This window comes from Bison bison, unplaced genomic scaffold, assembly GCF_000754665.1.
Source record: "Bison bison bison isolate TAMUID 2011002044 unplaced genomic scaffold, Bison_UMD1.0 scf7180017864291, whole genome shotgun sequence".
NCBI lineage: Eukaryota > Metazoa > Chordata > Mammalia > Artiodactyla > Bovidae > Bison > Bison bison.
The window spans coordinates 9,822,642-9,846,052 of NW_011494863.1; the positions used below are offsets into that span (position 1 = coordinate 9,822,642).

Sequence of the window (23,411 nt, forward strand, 5' to 3'; positions counted from 1 at the left end):
ACTTGTGAGACTCTCTCTGCAAAAGGGACCATCTTCCTGACAATGGCAAGGGCTCCTGTTCCTGCAGTTACTGTTCTTTCCCTGACCCGGGGTGCATGTGACCTCTACAGACCCCACTCATGGGCTGGCCCACATAAGCATATCCAGAGAGTCCAGAAGATACGGACCCGTGACATGGTAGGGTCTCATTATCCCATCTATGTTGTAATCTTTGGATCCCTGATGAGTTCAAGTTGCCACTTAATATGGGAGACCACCACTGAGAAATAATATTTTGCATAAGCAGATATGCTTGCTATGCTCCTGGGAAAAGAAACATTTCATAGGGAAGAAATCCTACTGTATTTGTGTATGCATGTATCACATATGTATTATATAGTAGAAATTATTTACTTTTGGAGGCATTAAAGTGTACCAGCTGCCTCAAAGCTAGGATTGTCTTAGTCTTTTCCTAAGAAGTCCTTTATCCTTTGAGGAGAACAAAGACCACATTTAGATAGCATGTGGAAAAGTCTGGACTCCCAAATTCACTTATTTCTGCCTTTTCCATGAAAAAGTGAAAATAAAGGACGTGCAATTCTGAGGAGGCATATTAACCCTCAGCACAGGGAGGTTCCCATCAACGGGGTGACCGTTCAGCCTAGTTTATGTGAGATTGAAAAGTTTTCTAGAATGTGGGGCTTTGGGTGCTAAAACCAGGGTGTAGTTCACCCAGGTCTTATGTTGCATCTGACCACCCTCCCCCAATCTGATGGGTCCTTCCCTTGTGGATGAAACGGCTAATAAGGAGGCAACTGTGGCTTCTGGGATCACTTAGGAAGGAAAGTGGGGACAACAGACAAGTAAAAGGGCAAGGAGAACTGGTGAGGTTAGGAACTTCTGGCGCTTCTTTATCTTGTAGTTCGCATTCTATACACTCCCAACTACCCGCCACGTTGCCCCTTCCCTAGGCATCCCCATAAGGACCAGCAGTGAACACTCTCAGTGGGGTTTTTATCAGCAACCAAAAGAGAAGCAACTGAAAAACCACAGAGCCTCCAGCTGAGGGGATAATTCAGTCCAACGTAAAGTCGTTTGGTGTTGGCTTTGACATCAGGGAAGCATCTCCTTAGGAGCTTGGAGGAAATAGGATACCTAAAAAGATGTAGAAAATGGTAGCCCAGGAACTTCACGGGAAGGAGGCCAATGAAGTTTCCCAAGAAAGTAAGCCCCTAAGAAGGGCTGTATAGGAGCAACTGAGTTTCCCTCCCAAAATCCGAATTGTAGGACAATTCTCAGTCAACATTCTTGGTAAAAGTGTAAGTCCTTTTCCCACTGTCATGGAAGGGGAGTGAATCAAGATTTATTTCCAATGACTTCACAGCAAGTCTGCCAATGAGAAAATATCTTTAAACACACACACATATACATACACACATCAGACCAGCTGTAAAGAGGCCTTTTGACAATGGATCCAAACCAAAACCTAAGCACAGTTTCCAAAGTGTATCCCCAAGGAAAAAAAAAAAAAGAAAGAAAAATGTTCATGTCTATGAACCAATAAACACTGATGCTTCACTTAAGAAAATTCAGTGCTTCTGGACAGACATCTTGGCACCGACATCAACCTACTTTCTTTGTGAGAGCCTTGATTAATTCACCCACCAATGCACATCCAGAAGAAGATGGCCAGAATGGAATTGTTGAGTTCAGAGAGAAGACTTTAAAAGGTGGCAGATCATGGTCTTCCAATATTTAAGAGCTCTCAGTGGAAGAAGGGGGCCAATTGCTTGGTCCCAGATGCAAGCTACAACAGAGACAAATTTGTGTCCCAACAAAGGAAAGAGCTTCCTTATGACTAAATCTTCTCCGCAATAGGAGCTGTGTTAGGAGGGAGTGAGCTCCTGTCCCTGGAGGTTTACAAGCAGAGCCTGACCAGCCTCCAGGATGCAATGGAGGACGCCGCTTCTGTGTTGGCTGGGAGCCTGCATCTGATGGCACCTGAAGCCTCTTCTCAGCTCTGAGGTCCTCCATGCTCGGCCCTTGGGTCCCATCCAACCCGGTCACCCACATGCCTTCCCTGGGCCCTCGGCCCCATGGCCCCATGGCCCCATGCCTCACAGGTGGTGATGAGGATCAGGAGAAATGCCAGGGTGTCCTGTTCATGCAGACATGAATGGGAATGAATGGCTTAGTTGTGAGCCATGTCCTCAATCAGAAGCATGATTCCAGGGATTCTGGGTCATTGTGTATGGGCAGTTTCTCGAGTTCCTGGTGTCCACTGTGCAGAACTGTGTACCTAAGGAGGAAAAAAAGAAGGCTTGAGAATCTGACAGGCATTCTTCAAGTGTACCAAAGAGAGCATTCCCATCACTCTTGATGTCCTTTCCCTGCACGCTTCTGAGAGCTTGGCGAGGGCTGGGCAAGGGCTGGCACTTCAGCAAGAGGGAAGAGCATCTGAACTGCTCCTTTTAACTGAAGTCCCAGAGGAAAGGACAGATCCAGGGTTATATAGAGTGAGGGTAGAACTGGCATTGGTACTCAGATTTCTTTCCCTGCAACAAAACCTGGAGTTCTCGTGTTACTCATCAAAATGGACCCTATGTGCCACTTCAAGCAGTGTCTATTATAAATAGCTTAGCAGGGGTGGTTCTGGGTTCAGCAATATCCAAGTTCTGAACTGAGATTCATAAACCACTCAGAGCCTGAAAGACAATGTAGCTATACTTTTTAGTTGGATTTCTTCTGGTGACATTGGGGACAGTAACTCAATTAGATGGATCCAACAGCAAGTTGACTCCAAGCATCAGAGTGAACTTTACTATTTTACAAGTGTTTATTATTTTTCTGCAGTATCACACACTTGCACTCAATATGTTAATTGCATTTAAATCAGTCTCAATCACAAGTGGGTCTTGTCATCAGTAATCCAGTTTACAGCATCTGGCAGTGATTCTTTTTGACATTTCTACAGTTTAGAAGGACTATTACCTCTCATTCTCACAGCCAGTGTCAAGTCCATTCAATAAACACACACAAGTTACTTGGCATCATATGTTGACAACCAACTTGGTGGTGGTTTCTCAAGATTTATACTGATGCTTTCCTTTGAATTATATTAATTTATTGTTGACTTGTGTTGACTGGTTGGCATACAGCAGGTACCGTACTAAACTCTCTCCACTCTATATAATCTGTACAACAACCCCATGAAATAAGATTATCTCTATTTTTCATTTAAGCCAAATTACACATAGCCTCAGTGACTTGCCCAAAGGAGTACAAGTAATATGTGAAGATATAACCTATCAGACCTGGTCTATTTGATGCCAGCACCCATGTGCTTAACTGGTTCACACACAAGTCATGGACCAGCTATAAATTTAGAATATTGAGTCTCAACAGAAACAATCTGGAGGCACTTTTGCTTGTCATGGCAGGGGTGATGCTAATGGTATCTAGTGGGTAGAGATCAAAAATGCTGCTAAATATTGTTCGGTGCACAGAATCTACTCCCACAACAAAGAATTAACTGGCCCAAAATGTCCATGGTGCCCTGATCTAGAGTAAAATGTCCTCCTAGCTGGACAGAAGCAGGTGTTAGCTGAGGAACACAAGATGAAGGGCATGAGTCTGCTCGGTGACAGAACTGTCACTGCAGATGGTGCTAACGGAGAGGTGAGCAGCAGAGCTGTGACCTGAAGAGCCACAAGCACCTGCTAGGTGAGTGCTGAGGAGAAAAACAAAGTGGAAAGAGTTATAGAGAGGGTTGGACCACACAGTCTTCATGAGGGTGGCCAGGACAGGTCCCAGTGAGATATGTGAGTAAAGGCTTTAGGGTGGTCAGCATTCCAGCTATAGAGTCCTAATCTCTCCGCCTCAACACCACTCTTCTAAGCTTGGCTTTGTGGTTCTGCAAATCAAATGCTGGCTTGTGAGCTGGCTCCTCCCATGCTCCTCCAGCAGAGGGCTGGAGGCCTGGATGGAAGAGAAGAGCCTCACTCCTCCTGTGAGCTTCCTACCCACTCCTGCTTCTCGTGAGCATCACCCACCCATGCTTCCTCAGCAGCAGCGCTGCCTTGTAGCAGCAGCGCTGCCTTGTAGCAGCAGCGGAAAGTCTTGTTTAGTCTTTCCAACTCTTACATAACCAGCTTCATAACAGCCCCTCAGAGATAGCACCTCCTTTTCCTCAGAGGTCCAAGTTTCTGCTCTGTGGGATATAAGTTTCTACGTTTTTTTTTTTTTTTTTGGGGGGGGGGGAGGTGGTTACTCCTTTTGTTCTCTCAGCCCTAGAGGGAGCAGTTGCTTCTTACAGTTGCTACCTATTAAAATATTGTTTAAATAGCTGGTGTGGTTTCTGTCTTCTGACTAAATTCTATGAAATATAATGAAGAATGGAGACAGGTGCATATCAGGGAGAAAAACATTCCAGGTAGAGAGAACAGCAGGTTCAAAGGTCCTGAGGTTAGATTCTGTCTGGAAGGTCTGAAGAAAAGCAAAAATGCTGGGTACCAAGGCAGAAAGAGTGAGGGGAAGAGTGGAAGGAGTTGAGAGTTGAGGTCAGTGAGGTAGCTGGGGCCAGAGTGGAGGTGGGAGGGCCAGGGCTTGCAGATTCCTGCAAAGCTTTGACTTTTACTACATGTGAGAGGTTTGAGCAGTCCCCTGACATAATCTGAATGACTTCTTAGCTGGCTCTCTCTGGTTGCTTTATGGAGAGTATAGATGGAATGGAGTTGACCATGAGCACAGGGATTCAGGGGGTTACAGCAATAATCTGAGTGAGAGAGTAGTTTGCTATTATACTTAATTCTACAAGAAGATCCAGCCTCTACAACTGTTCTCAGACTCTGTATGTGTGCTGGTGTTTCCCTGGCCTTGTCTCACCAACTAGAGGCTGTGTTATGCAGCACAGTGATAAAAACTGTGACTTGAGTTAGCAGACCTTTTCCCAAACCAGGCTCTACCACTTACCAGCTTTGTGATATTTAGCAAGTTGTTCAATGTCACTATGCCTCATTTTCCTCCAGTGTGACAGAGTGACAGAGACACCTCACAGTCCTGGTGTATGGACCAAATTACATCATGCATGAAAAACAAGAGCACAGAGTCTGACACAAAACAAAATCTCAAAATATTGAAGCTAAATTATTCTATTTACTTCTTTCCCTCAATATCTCATTTAGATGTGAGTATATAATAATGACAATAATTATATATGCACAGCATATATAATTTAGGCTTAAAAATATTTTCCTCCTTTATTTCCTTTACAGGCAAAACTTAAAAGAACTCAAGATATTGAAGGCTCCCAGATCTTGTTCTTTCTCCCTTATCAGAAACACAAGCTCTCATTTGGCAAGCATGGGCACCAAAGCAGCACTAATTGATTTTCCCACCCATGACCTCATAAGTAGCTTTTCAGGCCAGGCAAGGTAGGCAATAAGACCAACATTATATGGAGAAAAAAGTGAAACTTTGTGCATCCGAGTGAGTAATGAGCATTGTGGTAAGTGAGTGGCAGAGCCTGACCAGGATCACAGTCAGATGCCCACCTTTTCGCTCAAATTCACATCCACTGAGTCGGTGATGCTATCCAACCATCTCATCCTTTGTCGTCCCCTTCTCCTCCTGCCTTCAATCTTTCCCAGCCGCAGGGTCTTTTTCAATGAGTTGGCTCCTCGCATCAGGTGGCCAAAGTATTGGAGCTTCAGCATCAGTCCTTCCAATGAATATTCAGGGTTGATTTCCTTTAGGACTGACAGGTTTGATCTCCCTGCTGTCCAAGGGACCCTCAAGAATCTTCTCCAGCACTGCAGTTTGAAAGCATCAATTCTTTGGCACTCAGCCTTCATTATCGTCTAACTCTCACATGTATACATGACAACTGGAAAAATCATAGCTTTGACTATTCAGACCTTTATTGGCAAAATGATGTCTCTGCTTTATAAAACACTATCTAGGTTTGTCATAGCTTTCCTTCCAAGGAGCAAGGGTCTCTTAATTTTGTGGCTGCAGCCATCATCCACAGTGGCTTTGGAACCCAAGTAGAAACTATACTAGAACATATTTTACAGATGAGAAAACTAAGACTCAGAGAAGTCAAGCAATTTATTTAAGGCCACAGTGTCCATGACACCCACACTCTTAACCTCAAAACACATTCCCAAACCTTTGCCCTTTTCATGGCCAATAGCCTTGCTCATTGGCAATCAATCAAGTCCACATGAAGAGGGTGTCCTGCTTGAGGCATCTTTTCATATTTATATAAAAAGATATGCTGCCATGGAATCGGGCACACCTCCACAGCAGCCTTTAACATGTCTCTCCTGAGTATCTGTTTCTCGTGTGCTAATGAGTGAGTTCTTTAGGAATAACAAGTGGAGGCTCCAGAGTTCCGTGGAAAGGCAAAAGCTCCTATTATACATGGGTGTGTGTCCTGTTAGAACATTTGGATGGTCCTGTCACCATCGTGGGTGATACACCCAGGAAGGAGAGGCCAGTCTGAGGTATCCTCAGTAGGACTCTAGCAGAGGGCGGTGTGTCTTACATGGTTGTCTGACGTGCAGAGGTTTCTCCAAATCTCATGAGACCTCTTTTCAATTTGGTATTTTCACTTTGATAGTAAATAAGTAACCTGAGCAGATTTGGGATGGTATGGTAAGTTATCTTATGAATTCATACTGCTTTGTGAGTTCAGGTCCGCCTGATGTGGTGACAGTGACTGGCTTTGGGCAGCATTTCTCTAACGAGGGTGCATGAAAGCACACGATGCTGCCAAACAGCATTCAGACACCGACTCTCCCATTTACTAGGTGTGTTACCTGATCAAGTAGCTTAGATCTACCTACCTCACAGCTTTGTTGTGATAAAATCAACAACTGTAAAGACCTTCGCAAAAGGCTGGACATGTAGTGGGTGCAGAAATCTTCACTGGTAAGGAAACCAAGGTGCAAAAAATATGACACTCCTAGGGTTAGAGTAGTTATGTATGAGGCAGTTAGGAATATAGGCTTTTGAGTCAGAATGCCTAAGTTTAATCCTACCTCTAGCACTGACTAGCTCTGTGATTTACTCAAAATGTTCTGAGTCACTGTGGGCATTCAGTGAAATAACACACATAAAATGCTTATTAGAACAGTGCCAGTCAGCTGGTAAGCACTCCATAAGTGTTTATGAGAACTGTTGCTATTTGATGATAGAAGTAAGACCTGAACCCAGTAATTGATGGCTGATTTGCAGAAATCCATTCTTTAATAATTAATCAAATATTTGTTCACTTAGTCACTGATCATAGGGCTGAAGGAAACCTTCAAGATGGATTTACAGATAAAGAAACAGCCCCAGAGAGAGGTTGTTCTGAGTGACAAAAGTCTCCGGCTCAGTTTGGTGTAAGATATGTTTGATGTAAGAGCTGCAATCTTGCAGCTGAGTTGTGGAGAGCAGACCCCATATGTGTGAGTGTACCTGGACAGCTCTGAGTCCAGATGAAAAAACTCGACTGCTGTCTCCCAAGCAACAGGAAGGCAGGAGGCAGCTCCCTTCAAGCTGGATTGCTTTCCCTCTCTGCATTAATTTACTCAAACATGACTGAAGCTACATTAGTTTTGGTAATTACCTGAGTCTACAATTTATTCACTGAGCAATTAGCATCGCACTTAGAGCAGCCTGGATGCAATAATTAGTTGCATGATAATAGCCCCCTCTGCCTGCCCAACTTAGTATTATAAGGAAATGATTAGACTTTATTACACATGCGGCCCTCCCCCTCATGGCAGTGCTCACATGGGGGCACTTGGGAGAAGATGATTTAATTAAAAATGCAAGGTGCATGAGTTTAAAGAGATTCAACCCTAAGGCAAAGTTTCATGGAAGCCAGAGCACCATCACCTGGAAACAAAGATCTCATACTGGGTGCTTGTTTGATGTTCAGGGGAATATGAGATTTTAAAGTTCTTAGGTATTTATTCATTCGGCCACTTATTTGTTTAAAAACACATTGTGAGTGCTTACCACTGTGTCATGCCCTGAAGGTAACAGGGCAGTGAGGAAAAGCTACAGTCCCTGACCGCAAGGAGCTCGCAGGGCAGTGTGGGAGACCCACAGCGAGATGGAAAATGGCCAGCCTGAGAAGAGTTAGGGATGAGAGGTACTTGGTGGTGCCGTGAGAACATGTCATAGGGGATGGGGCCGAGGTGAGTGTGTCAGGGTAGCATGACTGAGGAGGTGAGGGAGATGAGAGCTGAAAGATGGGTAAGGGTTAAACAGGCAAAGAGGAGGAAGATGTTGGCTAAGGGCCAGCAAGAGTAGAGGACCACAGTCCTGAGGCAGGTGTGACCGCAGAACAGGGTGCTCAGCAGTCTAGCAGGAGGGTGAAGGCCCAAGGCTCACCTTGCCAAAGGCCGTTTTGCTCATCCTCAGAGCAGTGGGAAGCTGGCCAAGGGACCGAGACTGGGCTCATGAGGACTTTATGATTTGGAAGACTATTCTAGCTGTGATGTGTAGAGTGGGAAGAGGTGGGCTTGCAGAGGGGGCCAGAGGCAAATCAGGAGTTATCTCAGCTTCCCATTGATTCTATAATAAATTACTATAAACCTACTGGCTCAAAAGAATGCTAATTTATTATCTTCCAGTTCTGGAAGTCAGAAGTTCAAAATGGAAGTCAGTGGGCTAAAGTCAAGGTTCTGGGTAGAGCTGCACTCTTTCTGGAGACCCCAGGAGAGAACACCATTCCTCACCTTCTCCAGCATCTAGAGGCTGCCCTCATCCCCTGGTCCGTGGCCTCACTGCTCTGAACTCTGCTTCCACCATCACATCTCTTCCTCCGACCCTGATCCTTATAAGGATGCTTATGATTACAGAGGGCCCATCCAGATAATCCAGGAAAATCTCTACTATGGTAGTGATACCATAGCTTAATCACATCCACAAAGTCCCTTAGCCATCTAAGGTAATAGATTCATCGGTTTTGAGGATTAGGATGTGAACCTCTTCGGACACTATTTTGCCTGTTACAGGTGATTTTCTTTCTTTTCTTTTTTGTAAGATGGTATACACTGAAGCAACTTTGCACACATGCACATGCTGATTTTAGGGGCTTCCCGGGTGATAAAGAATCCACCTGCCAATGCAGGAGACACAGGTTTTATCCCAGGGTCAGGAAGATCCCCTGGAGTAGAAAATGGCAGCTCACTCCAGTTTTTTTTTGCCTGGAAAATTCCATGGACAGAGGCACCTGGCATGTTACAGCCCATGGGGTAACATGGGCTGTTAGAGTAACATGTTAGGGTAACATGTCAGAGTCTGACACGACTGAACAACTGAGCACAGCAACATGCTGACTTCAGTTTAACATCGTTGTTATGCTTATGTTGGGGGAGTAGGCAGTGTGGACTGGCACTCTTTATTTTTAGTCTATTTCTTAATTTTTATTGTGGTATAGTTCATTTAAAATGTTTGGGATTTTCCAGGCAAGAGTACTGGAGTGGGGTGCCATTGCCTTCTCCATAAAGAAAGCTAAGCGCCTATAAAGAATTGATGCTTTTGAACTGTGGTGTTGGAGAAGACTCTTGAGAGTCCCTTGGACTGAAAGGAGATCCAACCAGTCAATCCTAAAGGAAATCAGTCCTGAATATTCATTGGAAGGACTGATGCTGAAGCTGAAACTCCAATACTTTGGCTACTTGATGGGAAGAACTGACTCATTTGAGAAGACCCTAATGCAGGGAAAGACTAAAGGCAGGAGGAGAAGGGGACGACAGAGGATGAGATGGTTGGATGAGATATCAGTGATCGGAGATTTGGGATGGTAGCAGTGGAGGTGTTGGGAAGTAGTCAGATTCAGGCTCTGCCTTGAAGGTAGGGCTCACAGGACTGGTGGTGCACTGGACATGGGCACGATGAGGGCTTTCAAGGTTTGGCATGGGCTAGGTGAAGGGGGGAGGCAGGAAAGAGCTTAGAGTGGCATCCTTAGTTTGTGGAATGCTGATTGTTCTAAAAGCATCCTACATGGTAGGGATGAGGTTGCTGGGAGATGAGGCTTAGAGGAAGTTGAGGCTCCATGACTGGGGGTAAGGAAGTTGGACTGAATCTTGCGGTAAAGGAGAATGAAATGAATACAGGCTGCACTGCAGGAAATACCTGGGACAATGGGGACACTGAGACCAGTGTGCAGGCTCATTCCTCAGGAAGAGATAAGACAGGTCATAAGAACACGTAGGAGCAGTAAGTGGGAGGAGAGAGAAGGACATTGTAGAGAGCGGGGAGCAGGACACCCTCACTGGTCCCACCGATTGAGAAGAGTATCTGGTCTGAATTTAGCCTGCAAACCTAATGGGATTCCAATGTCATTAATGATGGAGCTCTCAATCACCTGTGCTGAGACTTTTCTTCTCTAGGAGAAACACCTCCAAGTCCTTCAGGATTCCTCATAGACCAGGGTTCCTATTCTCCCTTGGCTCCCTGGTTGTTCCCCTCTGCACTAGCTTATTTCTGTAATTAGAACACAGATATTCTTGCTAAGGGACCCTGGCCTCAGGTCCTCTCTTTGATTATCAGTGGAGCCGGGATTAAAGTCCACACCTATAATTCAGCTGTTTGTTTTTACACAGGAATTTATAACTACTCCAAAACAGGAAATGTTTCCTTTAACTGTGTTCCTCTCTTGGTCTCCCCACCCCATGCTATCACAGGCTCATGGTTTCTTACACGTGCTTCTTTACCACAGCACAGAGCTGTGGCAGTGGTCTCCAGCCATTTCTTCCATAATCTAAGGACCAGTCCCCACCCCTGCAGGAGGCTCTACCTCCTAGCCATGTGTTAGTCAGGAGGCTCTACCTCTTGGTCATGTGTTAGTCTTGCCATTTCCTTTTCAGGGGACGTTCCTGACCCAGGGATCGAACCTAGGTCTCCTGCATTGCAGGCAGATTCTTTACCATCTGAGCTATAGGAAAGTCCACCTCCAGGTCATAGCAGAATCCAAAGTTAACTCTGCTTCTATCTCCAGGAAATATGTGACTGGGGAACGTGGATATATCATGGTCTTAGTGCTTGAACTGAGAATGGGAAGGGCTGCCTAGGGGAGCCAGGTTTGACTCATGTGTTCATAGAAGCAAAGAAAGGTGATCTAGAAAGAGAAAAGAATAAAGCTGATATTCAGTGAAAAATAGAAATAGATTATGGTCTCAGAGAGATGGAAAGAGGAACTTAATCCTTAAAAGCACCCATGTTCCTTATTTGTCACCAGGAAGGCCAGTGAGTTTGCTATTCTGGGGACCCATGAGACATCTCTTTTCAATAAATCTCCCTGTTTTTCTTCAGGAAGGATAAATGGGTTTACAGTCTGTAGTAAACATTGTGAGCTATTTAAAGCAAAGTCTCACACATTCTTTTTTCTTTCTAACAGAGCCTGTCTCTGAGTATAGGCAAAAATACCAGGTGCATTACAGCTAAGGGCTTGGCCTGTGATCGTCTTCCGATTAACAAGACTTGAAGGTCTGCTGCTGCTAAGTCGCTTCAGTCGTGTCCGACTCTGTGCGACCCCATAGACGGCAGCCAACCAGGCTCCACCGTCCCTGGGATTCTCCAGGCAAGAACACTGGAGTGGGTTGCCATTTCCTTCTCCAAGGCAGGAAAGTGAAAAGTTAAAGTGAAGTTGCTCAGTCGTGTCTGACTCTTCGCGACCCCATGGACTGCAGCCTACCAGGCTCCTCTGTCCATGGGGTTTTCCAGGCAAGAGTGCTGGAGTGGGGTGCCATTGCTTGGGGGATGGAAAATGTTTCCTCCTGAATAACAGACAAGTACAGTAAGAGTCTACCTTGTCTTCTAGCACTTGGTTATGATTATGTGAGGAAGATGCAATGTTTGGAACTGTTGCAGCTAGTTTGTGACCACAAAAGTATCATTTAGAATGAAAACTAACAGGCTGAAAAGAGCAGAGGAAAAGCATCTGGGTCCTTCACAGTGCTGTTCAATCACTGAAATAACCAATCCTAAAATACCAAACTCTACCAAACCAGGCTTTTTATCATGTAAATGGATAATCTTATTTTTTAAGTTAATTTTAGTTAGGAATTCTAGCACTTACAGGCCAAAGTATTCTGAATGACACAATGCCCACAGTCCCTGTATCCCATGTCTACAATGACTTCCAAATTCTACCCAGTCTTTAAGATCCATTCAATACCACCTACTTCCAGAAGCCTTCTACACCACCCATGAGCATTTATTATCTGTAGGAACACAAATTATCTGCTAATGTGAGGTATCTGATTGGACATATGTCTGGCCTCCTGACACTCCTGGAAGGCAGAGCCGGCATCTTTTTAAAAGAAGAATCATTCTTTCAGCCCTCTGTACCAGACCCTGCACTGAGTACTTTAAAATGTTATTGCATTTAATACTAACAATGAGTCTATGATGTTAGCACTGTTATTTTACATATTTCCATTTCACAGATGAGAACACTGAAACTCAGAGAGGTTAAGATTTGCCAGAGGTTACTCAACTAGCAATGGCAAAGCCAGGATTCAAACCCAGGCATGCTAGAATCCCAAGCCCTTTTTGCTATTAGTACTTGCAGCCTTATTCTTTTTAATACTTGCTACATAGCTCACAATATATAGTGCAGAATATCATATAATATACAGAAATGTTTACTGACTGGATTACAGAATGAGACAATCCTCCTCCACATTGCCTGGAATTTATACTGATTACAAAGTATGTTGGCAACTGTTCTCCCACTGATCTTCGCAGTAGCCCTGTGTGTTCACCACTCAGATTACCTCTGCAATAGTGATGGCACTTTCCATTCTTTCACGTACTACGCCAGATCTTCCAGAGGATGGAGTGGGGAGATGTAATCCCCTCCACACATTCCTCTTTTGGAAAAAAACAGGCTGAGGGTATTTCTGGCTGTGGGTATTTCATGTCAGGAGGCCAGACATATGTCCAATCAGACACCTCACATTAGCAGATAATTTATGCTCCTACAGATTATAAATGCTCATGGGTGGTGTAGAAGGCTCTGGAAGGAGGTGGCATTGAATGGATCTTAAAGGGTGCGTAAGATTTGTACATGGTAGAATGTGGGAAGTCATTGTAGACATGGAATACAGGGATTGTGGGCACTGTGTCATTCAATCCTTCCATGAGGAGGATACTGAGAAAGACAAAACTCACATCATGGGTTGGGTCACCTCCATGGAAACCCCCTGGCAAAGAAGCTAGGAGTCTGAAGATTGAAAAAGGAATATCTCTCAGCTGGTACAGGATGGAAAGGTATTATAAACCGAATGTTTTTATTTTTTCAAAAATTAATATGTTAAAGGTCTAAACCCAAATATGATGGTATTTGGAGGTGGAACCTCTGGGAGATAATCAGGTTTAGAAGAGAGCATGAGGGTAGGGCATCCATGATGGGGTTAGTACCCTTAGAAGAAGAGGAAGAAAGAGCTGAGTCCTCTCTCTCCATCCCCCACCTCCACACCATCTGTCTCTGTCTCTCTGCCATGTGAGGAGAGTCACAAGACATCTGTCTTTAAGATAGGGAGAGGATTCTCACTGGGAACCAAAGTTGCCTTTACCTGAATCTTGGACTCCCCAGCTTCCAATATTGTGAGAAATAAATGTCTGGTGTTTAAGTTACCTGGTCTATGATATTTTGTTATGGCAGACTGAGCAGGCTAATACAGGAGGTCTCAAGGAGTCAAAGAAAGAATGTGGATAGAGAGAAAAGAAAACAACAGTATATGTTGTAGAGACAGGACTTTTCACTGCTAGCCATTAATTCAGGAAAACCTAAGGCATCAAGAGAAAATGAACCATCAGGGAGACATCTGTATGTATGTGTTCCTGTGAATCTTTTACTGCTGCTGCTGCTAAGTCGCTTCAGTCGTGTCCGATTCTGTGCGACCCCATAGATGGCAGCCCACCAGGCTTCCCCATCCCTGGGATTCTCCAGGCAAGAACACTGGAGTAGGTTGCCATTTCCTTCTCCAATGCGTGAAAGTGAAAATGAAGTCGCTCAGTCGTCCAACCCTCAGCGACCCCATGGACTGCAGCCTTCCAGGCTCCTCCGTCCATGGGATATTCCAGGCAAGAGTACTGGAATAGGGTGCCATTGCCTTCACTTCATTTATCCAAAGGTCAGTATCCAGTGACCTTAATTATCCAGAAACCTACAACTTTGGTTTGTTTGTTCTTTTCAAAGGTCTCTGAATAATCAGAGTAGCTGTCCCAAACGTGTGGACTTTTCTTGCAGTCTTCCTCATTTTTCACTCAGAGAATATGTAAGTTTGCATACAATTCTAGAAAGCTCCACCCTTCTACACACAGCAGAGCAAAGACTGGAAACCAGGATGAGAAGGGAAATATGTGATGCTACTGTAGATACACTGATTACAGGAAACAAGGATAGGCAACATGGGCAGAGAGAACAGAAACACAAGAATGTCTACAAAAATCAACACAGCAGAACCAACTGGGACCATACAGGCCAGAAGAAAACATTTCAAACATCCCTCAAGACCATTACAGTAGTGTAAAATAACTTAATGATGGAAATTCACAATAATGACTTTGAACAAAGTTACTCAAAATCTGATTTGATACTAGGGGAATCCAAATAAAGTCTGTGTTTCACTTAATTGTATTGGATAAATGCTAATTTTCTAGCTTTTGATGAATGTCCCAAGGTTATATAAACTTTTAGCATGAGGGGAAGCTGCACGCAAGGTGTATATGCACACCGTGTACTATCACTGTACTATTCGTTTTAAGTAACATATTTCTATGACTGTGGTGGGTCTTAGTTGTGCCATATGCGGGATCTTGGTTGCGTCATGCAGGGTCTTTCACTGTGGCACACAAACTCTCTAGATGTGGTTCATGACCTTAGTTGCTCTGCAGCATGTGGGGCCTCAGTTCTGTGGCCAGGGATCAAACCCACATCTCCTACACTCCAGTATTCTGGCCTGAAAAATCCCATGGACAGAGGAGCCTGGCAGGCTACAGTTCATGAGGTTGCAAAGAGTCGGACATGACTGAGCATGCACGCATGCGTGCTACTGCATTGCAACGCAGTTTCTTAACCACTGGACCACCAGGGATGACCCTCTACTATTCTTCTACAGATACAAAAGTATTTCAAAACAAAAGGATTTTTTAAAAACTGAAAGAAAAAAAATTTAATCACAATCATTTGTTTGAGAAAGATGGAGTTCACCACTTACAGCCAAGGAGACAGACACAGGATGAACTGGGGCCTGGGAAAAGCCTCCGAGGACGACAGTTAACACTGGTGGAATTCAGTTCGGTCAAGTGCTCATCTCCTAGAGGGCTTGAGAAGACTGTGCGCCCAGAACAGGGAAGAAGCCCAAAACAATATTTAAAATTACATAATAGAAAATAAAATAAAGCTCTCAAACCATATGAATCTTTGGCCTTCAGGTCAACAGCAATCAACGTCCAGAAGGACCTCTGCACAGGCTTCAGCCAACAACTGTGACATTTCCATGATATGTGATGTGTCCACTGGACTCAACGTGGCCCAATGAGGGCCGAAGAATAAGAAAAATCAAGGACCTTTTGTGGGAAGAAGTGAATGAACAGATGCAGGCATACTCACAACACAGACAGTGACAGACTTACAGAGTACGTTCAGAGCTATACAGGAACCGGTCTATTGCAGAAGAGCAGGAAAAAGCTGGAGACAGAGGAGCAGCCACTTTTAGTTGAAACAGAAAACAGCCACAGAAGTTGGGGGAAAAAAAAATGCAGAGGTTAGTGTACAGGTGATCTTAGCCCAAGTGAACATTCTACTAGAATCAAAGTGCCTTTAGGGGAGGGTAAGGAAGGGAGCATAATTATTGCACAACACGGTTATACCACGCTGTACCTCTGAAAAGCACTTTAATAGCTAGAATCTCATTTGAGTCACAGAAATGCTTGGGAGGTTTACATTGTAGGTTTCTATCTTAATTAGCCAAGTCAGAAAACAGGCACCGGGAGGAAAGTTACCTGTCCGAGGGCACCCGGTAGTTAGCATCTGAGGCAGAAGCAAGGCCCAGTACCCTAAATTACCTGTTATGGTATTATGGCCAAGCTATGTACAGAAAGCCACCCTCTTTCCTTCCCCTTCCTCTTCCTCATCACTAGCCAGGCCTCGTCTTGTATTCCATACCTGAATCACCCCATGTAGTATTCCCATATACAACATCCCCATATATAATGTTGCACATAATACTCAAACCAACCTTGTGAAGTAGACACTATTAACTCTCATTTCCTAATGTGGAACCTGAGGCTTGGAAGCAGGATTGAATGTGACCAAAATAATCTGGTTAGTAAGAGAGATGGGGGGTTCAGTTCTATGATCTTTGAAAACAGTTCAAGGAGAAAGACTTAACCAAGAGAAGACTGAGAAAACACTGGAAGTCATGTTGATTGTTGTGTAATGTTGAGTAAAGTTAAAATGGTTTTGTGGGGGGAAAACCACAAGAGGGAAAACCCTGATCTGACCTCAAGGCCCTCTGACAAAACCACACACATTTAAAGCGAGCATCTTGATCACAGAGCCTCCCTTCTAAAGGCTAGAGCAACCTATTCCCCATCCCCATCCAGCTAGCCCCCAGTAGATTCTGGATCAGGCAAGGAATGAAGCTCCTCTTGAGCTCTGGGTCCCATTCCAAGAAAGAAAAGCCATGCATGGCTTTCTTATATTTCCCAGAGCTACCCTAATCCCTGCATTAGGAAACCCCATCCAAATATTCCTTCATACCTTCAGGGCCCCAGGTTCTAAAAGGCTCTCCTAGCTTTGCCCACTTCTTCCCTCAACAAGACATCAAATTTCACTTTTTCATGAGGCAAGAGACCAGGTGGAAAGCCGGGATCCTGGAGTCAGAATTGTTAAGGGCAAGCTGATTAAAACAATTCCCTTTCCCTTCTCCAGGGGATCTTCCCAACCCAGGGATCAAACACAGGTCTCCCGCATTGCAGGCAAATTCTTTACCAGCTGAGCCACAAGGGGAGCCCAAGAATATTGGAGTGGGTAGCCTAACCCTTCTCCAGGGGATCTTCCCGACCCAGGAACTGCACCAGGGTCTCCTGCATTACAAGCGGATTCTTTACCAACTGAGCTATCAGGGAAGCCCAAAATAATTCATCATAAGGATGAAAAAGCACAGACCATACCCTCTTTGCCCTTCTTCCCTCTTCTTTAGCTAACTTCCTATGGTATGTCCATGCTGAGGAATCTTTGAAAATGTTGTTGGGTAGGGCCACTTCCTCCTTTCAGCCATCTCTGGCCATTTCAACATGATATTCCCTTTCCCTCTTTTATTTTTTATTTTTATTTTTTTAATTTTATTTTATTTTTAAACTTTACAATATTGATTGGTTCTGCCATATATAGAAATGAATCCACCACAGGCATACACGTGTTCCCCATCCTGAACCCTCCTCCCTCCTCCCTCCCCATACCATCCCTCTGGGTCGTCCCAGTGCACCAGCCCCAAGCATCCAGTATCGTGCATCGAACCTGGACTGGCGACTTGTTTCATATATGATATTATACATATTTCAATGCCATTCTCCCAAATCATCTCACCCTCTCCCTCTCCCACAGAGTCCAAAAGACTGGAACTGGAGGAATCAACCTGCCTGACTTCAGGCTCTACTACAAAGCCACAGTCATCAAGACAGTATGGTACTGGCACAAAGACAGAAATATAGATCAATGGAACAAAATAGAAATCCCAGAGATAAATCCACGCACATATGGACACCTTATCTTTGACAAAGGAGACAAGAATATACAATGGATTAAAGACAATCTCTTTAACAAGTGGTGCTGGGAAAACTGGTCAACCGCTCGTAAAAGAATGAAACTAGACCATTTCCTAACACCTTTCCCTCTTTTAAACAAACATAGCCCTTTCTGCCTCTATAATTTACTTAACAATATAAACTGCCTGTGTGATAGCCCTTACTGTGTCTTGTTAAATACAGCTGTATATACACTTAGCGTGTTTCCAGATAAATTACAAGCCTCTTGTGGGAAGGAACTATGACTCATTCATCTAGTGGTGTTTACTTTATTGACCATTAGCCAAACAATGGTGGTTGAGAGTCAAATGTTCAGAATTCTAATCACAACTTCATTACTTAGAAGCCTCACAACCTCAGACCTCCCTATACCACGGTTTCCTCATCTGCCACAGAGATAAAAACAGTATCTCCCTCAGCTAGCTATGGTGAGACATGATCATATTGCTCATCGTGCCTGGCATGGTGCTCATGAACTATTAGCCAGTATTGTGCTTCTGCTGCTGCTAAGTCGCTTCAGTCATGTCCAACTCTCTGTGACCCCAGAGATGGCAGCCCACCAGGCTCCTCTGTCCCTGGGATTCTCCAGGCAAGAATACTGGAGTGGGTTGCCATGTCCTTCTCCAATGCATGAAAATGAAAAGTGAAAGTGAAGTCGCTCAGTTGTGTCCGACTCTTTGCGACCCCATGGACTGTAGCCTACCAGGCTCCTCCATCCATGGAATTTTCCAGGCAAGAGTACTGGAGTGGGTTGACATTTCCTTCTCCAGTATTGCACTAGTCAAATATTAACTACAAGATTTCACAGTGACATGGACCCACATCTTTTTTCTTCCTTCAATTGGTTCTCTCTGGCCCTTCATTAGCCTGATGACATGCTTTTAATATCCTTCACAATCAAGGCTCTCCTAAGGGTTGCCATAACAAATACTATGTCGATTCTATGAAAAGTTTCAATTTCAATAACTCATATATGGTATGAAAATTTAAGAAAGAAGCTCAGAAACTTTCAGTGAGCTATAAACCATCAGCTGAAGATTTAAATATCTGAGTGTCTGTTTGTATGATATGCTTTCCTGGAAATCAGACAATTAGTTCTTGGCTACTCAAACAGTAGGAGCCAGGATGTTTCTGAGTGCAAGAGGAGCTGAGACACTCCATGGCTCTGAGCTTCCACAGTTCAATAGTTTCCAGTATTTGTGTGGGGCTGAGATTACACATAGGATAATACAAACTACTATAAATAACTAATACTACAAATATATGTAAGACCTTAATAATTACTTAATTAAAAATTTAATTACTCTTACATAACTCTTACTCCTTTTAATTACTGTAATTACTCTTACATCCTTTTAAATGTGAGTAACAATATTGTTTTTCTTGGATATAACCCTTAACGAGTTCAATGAGCAAATTTTGGGAGTGCAATGTATAGGTAAGTTATAGACATGTCTGAAATAGTGAGCAATTCTAGGGGAAAAAAACTTTCCTTATAAAAATCTCAGAAGAAGATATAACCTTACAAACACTTTTTTTGTGCTGCACTATACTTAAACATGGGGGATGAGATTAAAATTACACATTGCAGAAATGTTAAGATGAAATTTAAAATATTTGTATAAAATAAAAATTTAGATTTTCATAAATTTTATAAAACGTTTTAAAGACCTTATTCCCTATCACTTGTCCATGTCAGCCTTGCTGAATAGTTTTCCTGTGACCTCTGGCTGTTTGAATTTTTACTGGCTGGAGTGTTAATGTAAGATTTCTCCCAGCTGAATCTATGTTTTTATATACAACGATTTTCCCTTACATTTGTACTGTAGACCATGATCTTACAAAGCCTTTGACATCCATCATTTTACTTTTTACCCACCATGAACCCAAGAGGTTGGTATTGTGAAAGTATGAGCAGAAAAGAAATCACACATCCCTTCCCTTGCCCAGACAAGACATGTAGAAGACCATGCTAACTGATCAGCCTTACCTTTCTTAAATTCAGACATGTTTGGTCCAGGCAGAGCCTTGGCCTGGCAGCTTGGGACAGAGCTGGGGCAGGTCACAAAGCCAGGAAACAGCACTGTACAGGCTGCCTTGGCTACAGTTTGGATACGGATGTGACAGGCTGGGGATTGGTTGGTGGTTAGCCAACGGCCTGACAGCAGGTGTTAGATAAACTCATACCCCAAAAGACAATGTTTGGTGGCAGATAGAGGGAAGAGGTCAGACAGAGAGCTGGCATCCTAGATAATGGCTGGGAGTGCTTCGAACACCTGGATAGCTCCTGCCACCTGCTGTGACTAAGTACCTTGGCTTTCCCGATTAGCTCAATCCCTGTTACGCTTGGAGGAATTCTTTGCTACTAGACAGGGTCTTATCCACAAATACTGAGTTAATACCTTAAAGTCATTTGCCATAAGCTCAGAGGAGAAGCCTGTATCTGGCCCGAGGTAGGGACCCACAGCAGTATCCTCCCTGGGAAGGGAGGTCATATCATCCTCTTCCTTAGACTGAGGGCTTTATGTCTCCTGGACAACAGTTGAGGACCAAGTCTCAAGGCTGTTTTTAAGCAAAGCTTAATGCCATAACCAAAGACAGCTTCCCCTAGCATGGCAAATCCCTACAAAGTGTACTTTTATATATTCTGCCCTATACATCAGGGACAATGATGAAATTTCTTAAGGGTAATTTTCATTATTTTTGCAGTAACAATATCAGGAAACACAACTTTACATACTGCCCAACAACAGTGTGTGTTTTTAATCTACTGCCTTAGAAACATCTGACCTGAAGTTGTTCTAAGCTAAAGCTGATTGGAAATGACTGGCACTCCTTCCATAAGCTAACTTTGAAATATCACCTATTTTTATAGTCATTAACTCACTCTGAGGCTCCACTACTAACGATCTTAACAACTTGCTGTAACATCACTCTGAGGGCACACTTTGCTCAAATCAAGTTTAGCCAAAGCCAAATAAAATATAGTTCTGATGTGACTACATCAGCCCTGCTGTCAAAAATGTCCTGGCTCCTTACCTCACTCTTCCCTGTGCTAGGGACCTCTGCTTGTCCCTAGTGGGAGGCTAAGTTCTGGCACATTCTGAAGCCACCTCTGCCCTTGATAGGAACTATTAGATGGGATCTGGTTGCTGTTGATGAATTTCACTCTCTGTAGCATTAACAATGAGGTCCTGCAGGGGGGTTGTGTTTGTTTGGTCAGGGCTTTTTCCATTAGGTTTGGTCATCAGCAGTTGGCTGGTTACAAATGCAGCCCTAAGATTGAAAGGCTGGAATCCAATTATCCCAGCTTCCTGTCTGCTGAGCACTGCCAGGGAAGAACACAGTCATGTTTGCCTGCCTTGTCAGGCTCCCAAGACTCAAAGTATATCATTTGCAGAAAACTAATAAAAAACAGATCCTCAGATGTTTTGATGGAAAGGCAACATGGTGAGGAAAGAGGATGCACTGGTCCAGAACACAAAATCTAACGTGATTCCATATTTTGCCTCTTTCTGGCTCAGTGTCTCTCCTTTCATTTCTTTGCGCTTTCATTTCTCATTTATTAGAGTAAGATCACAGCACCAACCACTGGGCTGTTGGAAGATTTTAATGAGATGTTGTATGTGAAAGAGCTTTGAAAACTATAATACTGCTGCTGCTGATGATGATGATAATAACAAAGTTAGCTGACATTTACTGAGAGCCTATCATGAAAGGGCACCCTCAGTTCAGTTCAGTTCAGTCGCTCAGTTGTGTCTGACTCTTTGCAACTCCATGGATTGCAGCACGCCAGGCCTCCTTGTCCATCACCAACTCCCAGAGTTTACTCAAACTCATGCCTATTGAGTCGGTGACGCCATCCAACCATCTCATCCTCTGTTGTCCCCTTCTTCTCCCACCTTCAATCTTTCCCAGCATCAGGGTCTTTTCAAATGAGTCAGCTCTTCACATCAGGTGGCCAAAGTATTGGAGTTTCAGCTTTAACATCAGTCCTTCCAATGAATATTCAGGACTGATTTCCTTTAGGATCAGTCTATCAGTTCAGTTCAGTTCAGTTCAGTCACTCAGTCGTGTCTAACTCTTTGCAACCCCATGAATCGCAGCACGCCAGGCCTCCCTGTCCATCACCAACTCCCGGAGTTCACTCAAACTCACGTCTATCAAGTCGGTGATGCCATGACTATGGATTTTCCAGTAGTCATGTATGGATATGAGAGTTGGACTGTGAAGAAAGCTGAGTGCTGAAGAATTGATGCTTTTGAACTGTGGTGTTGGAGAAGACTCTTGAGAGTCCCTTGGACTGCAAGGAGATCCAACCAGTCCATTCTAAAGGAGATCAGTCCTGGGTGTTCATTGGAAGGACTGATGCTAAAGCTGAAACTCCAGTAATTTGGCCACCTCATGCGAAGAGTTGACTTATTGGAAAGGGCACCCTAGTGGGTATTTAATAGACACCATTTCATTTAATACCTACAAAAATCTTTTGAAAAATTGATGATGGTGGTAATAATGATGTTAATAATAATAGCTAACATTTCTTAAGTGTTTACCATATACTGGCCTCCAGTGTCAGCATTTTATAGATGTTACATCGTGTTAAATAGGTACTTATTATCATCTCTAATTGACACATGTATAGTCAAAGTTATGGTTTTTCCAGTGGTCATGTATGAATGTGTGAGTTGGACCATAAAGAAGGCTGAGTGCCAAAGAATTGATGCTTTTGAACTGTGGTGTTGGAGGATTCTTGAGAGTTCCTTGGACTACAAGGAGATCAAACCAGTCCATCCTAAAGGAAATCAGTCCTGAATATTCATTGGAAAGCCTAATGCTAAAGCTGAAACTCTAATACTTTGGCCACCTGATGCAAAGAGCCAACTCATTAGAAAAGACCCTGAAGCTGGGAAAGATTGAGGGCAGGAGGAGAAGGGGATGACAGAGGATGAGATGGTTGGATGGCATCACCAACTCGATGGACACGAGTTTGATATAGCTCTGGGAGATGGTGAAGGACAGGGGAGCCTGGAATGCTGCAGTCCATGGGGCCGCAAAGAGTTGGACATGGCTGAGCGACTGAACCACAACAAACTGACACATATGAGAAAAACTGGATACGTCAGTTGGGTGATCTGCTCAAGATTAAGCTGGTGGAAAGAGGCCACAGGATCCAAACATAGGCATTCTGATTCAACAGGAGTTGGCAAACTTTTTCTATAAAGGGCTTGATGTAAGAATTTTAGGTTTGGGGACCACATGCCATTTCTGTTGCATATTCTTCCTTTTTGTTTTTTTCTAAGAGGGAAGTCTATTTAGTTCTTGTTATTGTTGAGTTTTCACACCCCTTTACCAATGTAAAATCATTCTTATCTTGAGTTACACAGAAACAGGCCTATGGCTGGACGTGGCGCACCATAACTTGATGACCTTTGCTCTAGAGATAATTTCAATTTTACAGATAAGGAAACTAATGCTCAAATACTCAAGTACTTAAGTCATTGAAATCAGGATTCTAATTCATTTTTATTGGCTTTCATAAAGTGTGTTAACCCACACTCTATTGCTTTCACTGCTAAGTCACTTCAGTTGTGTCCGACTCTGTGCGACCC

The 23,411-nt window shown here is 43.7% G+C and overlaps 1 protein-coding gene across 2 annotated transcripts in view; it reads right to left on the reverse strand.

The window, feature by feature from the left end:
- Positions 1-577: 577 nt before the first annotated feature.
- HTR4 (5-hydroxytryptamine (serotonin) receptor 4, G protein-coupled) overlaps positions 578-23,411 on the reverse strand; it is a 194,573-nt gene continuing 171,739 nt past the window's right edge. For both annotated transcript variants that reach the window (XM_010850501.1, XM_010850499.1), the window contains one exon: positions 578-2,278. In XM_010850501.1, the coding sequence (XP_010848803.1) occupies positions 2,194-2,278 (85 nt within the window). In that variant the 3' untranslated portion in view covers positions 578-2,193. The remainder of the gene's footprint in view (positions 2,279-23,411) is intronic.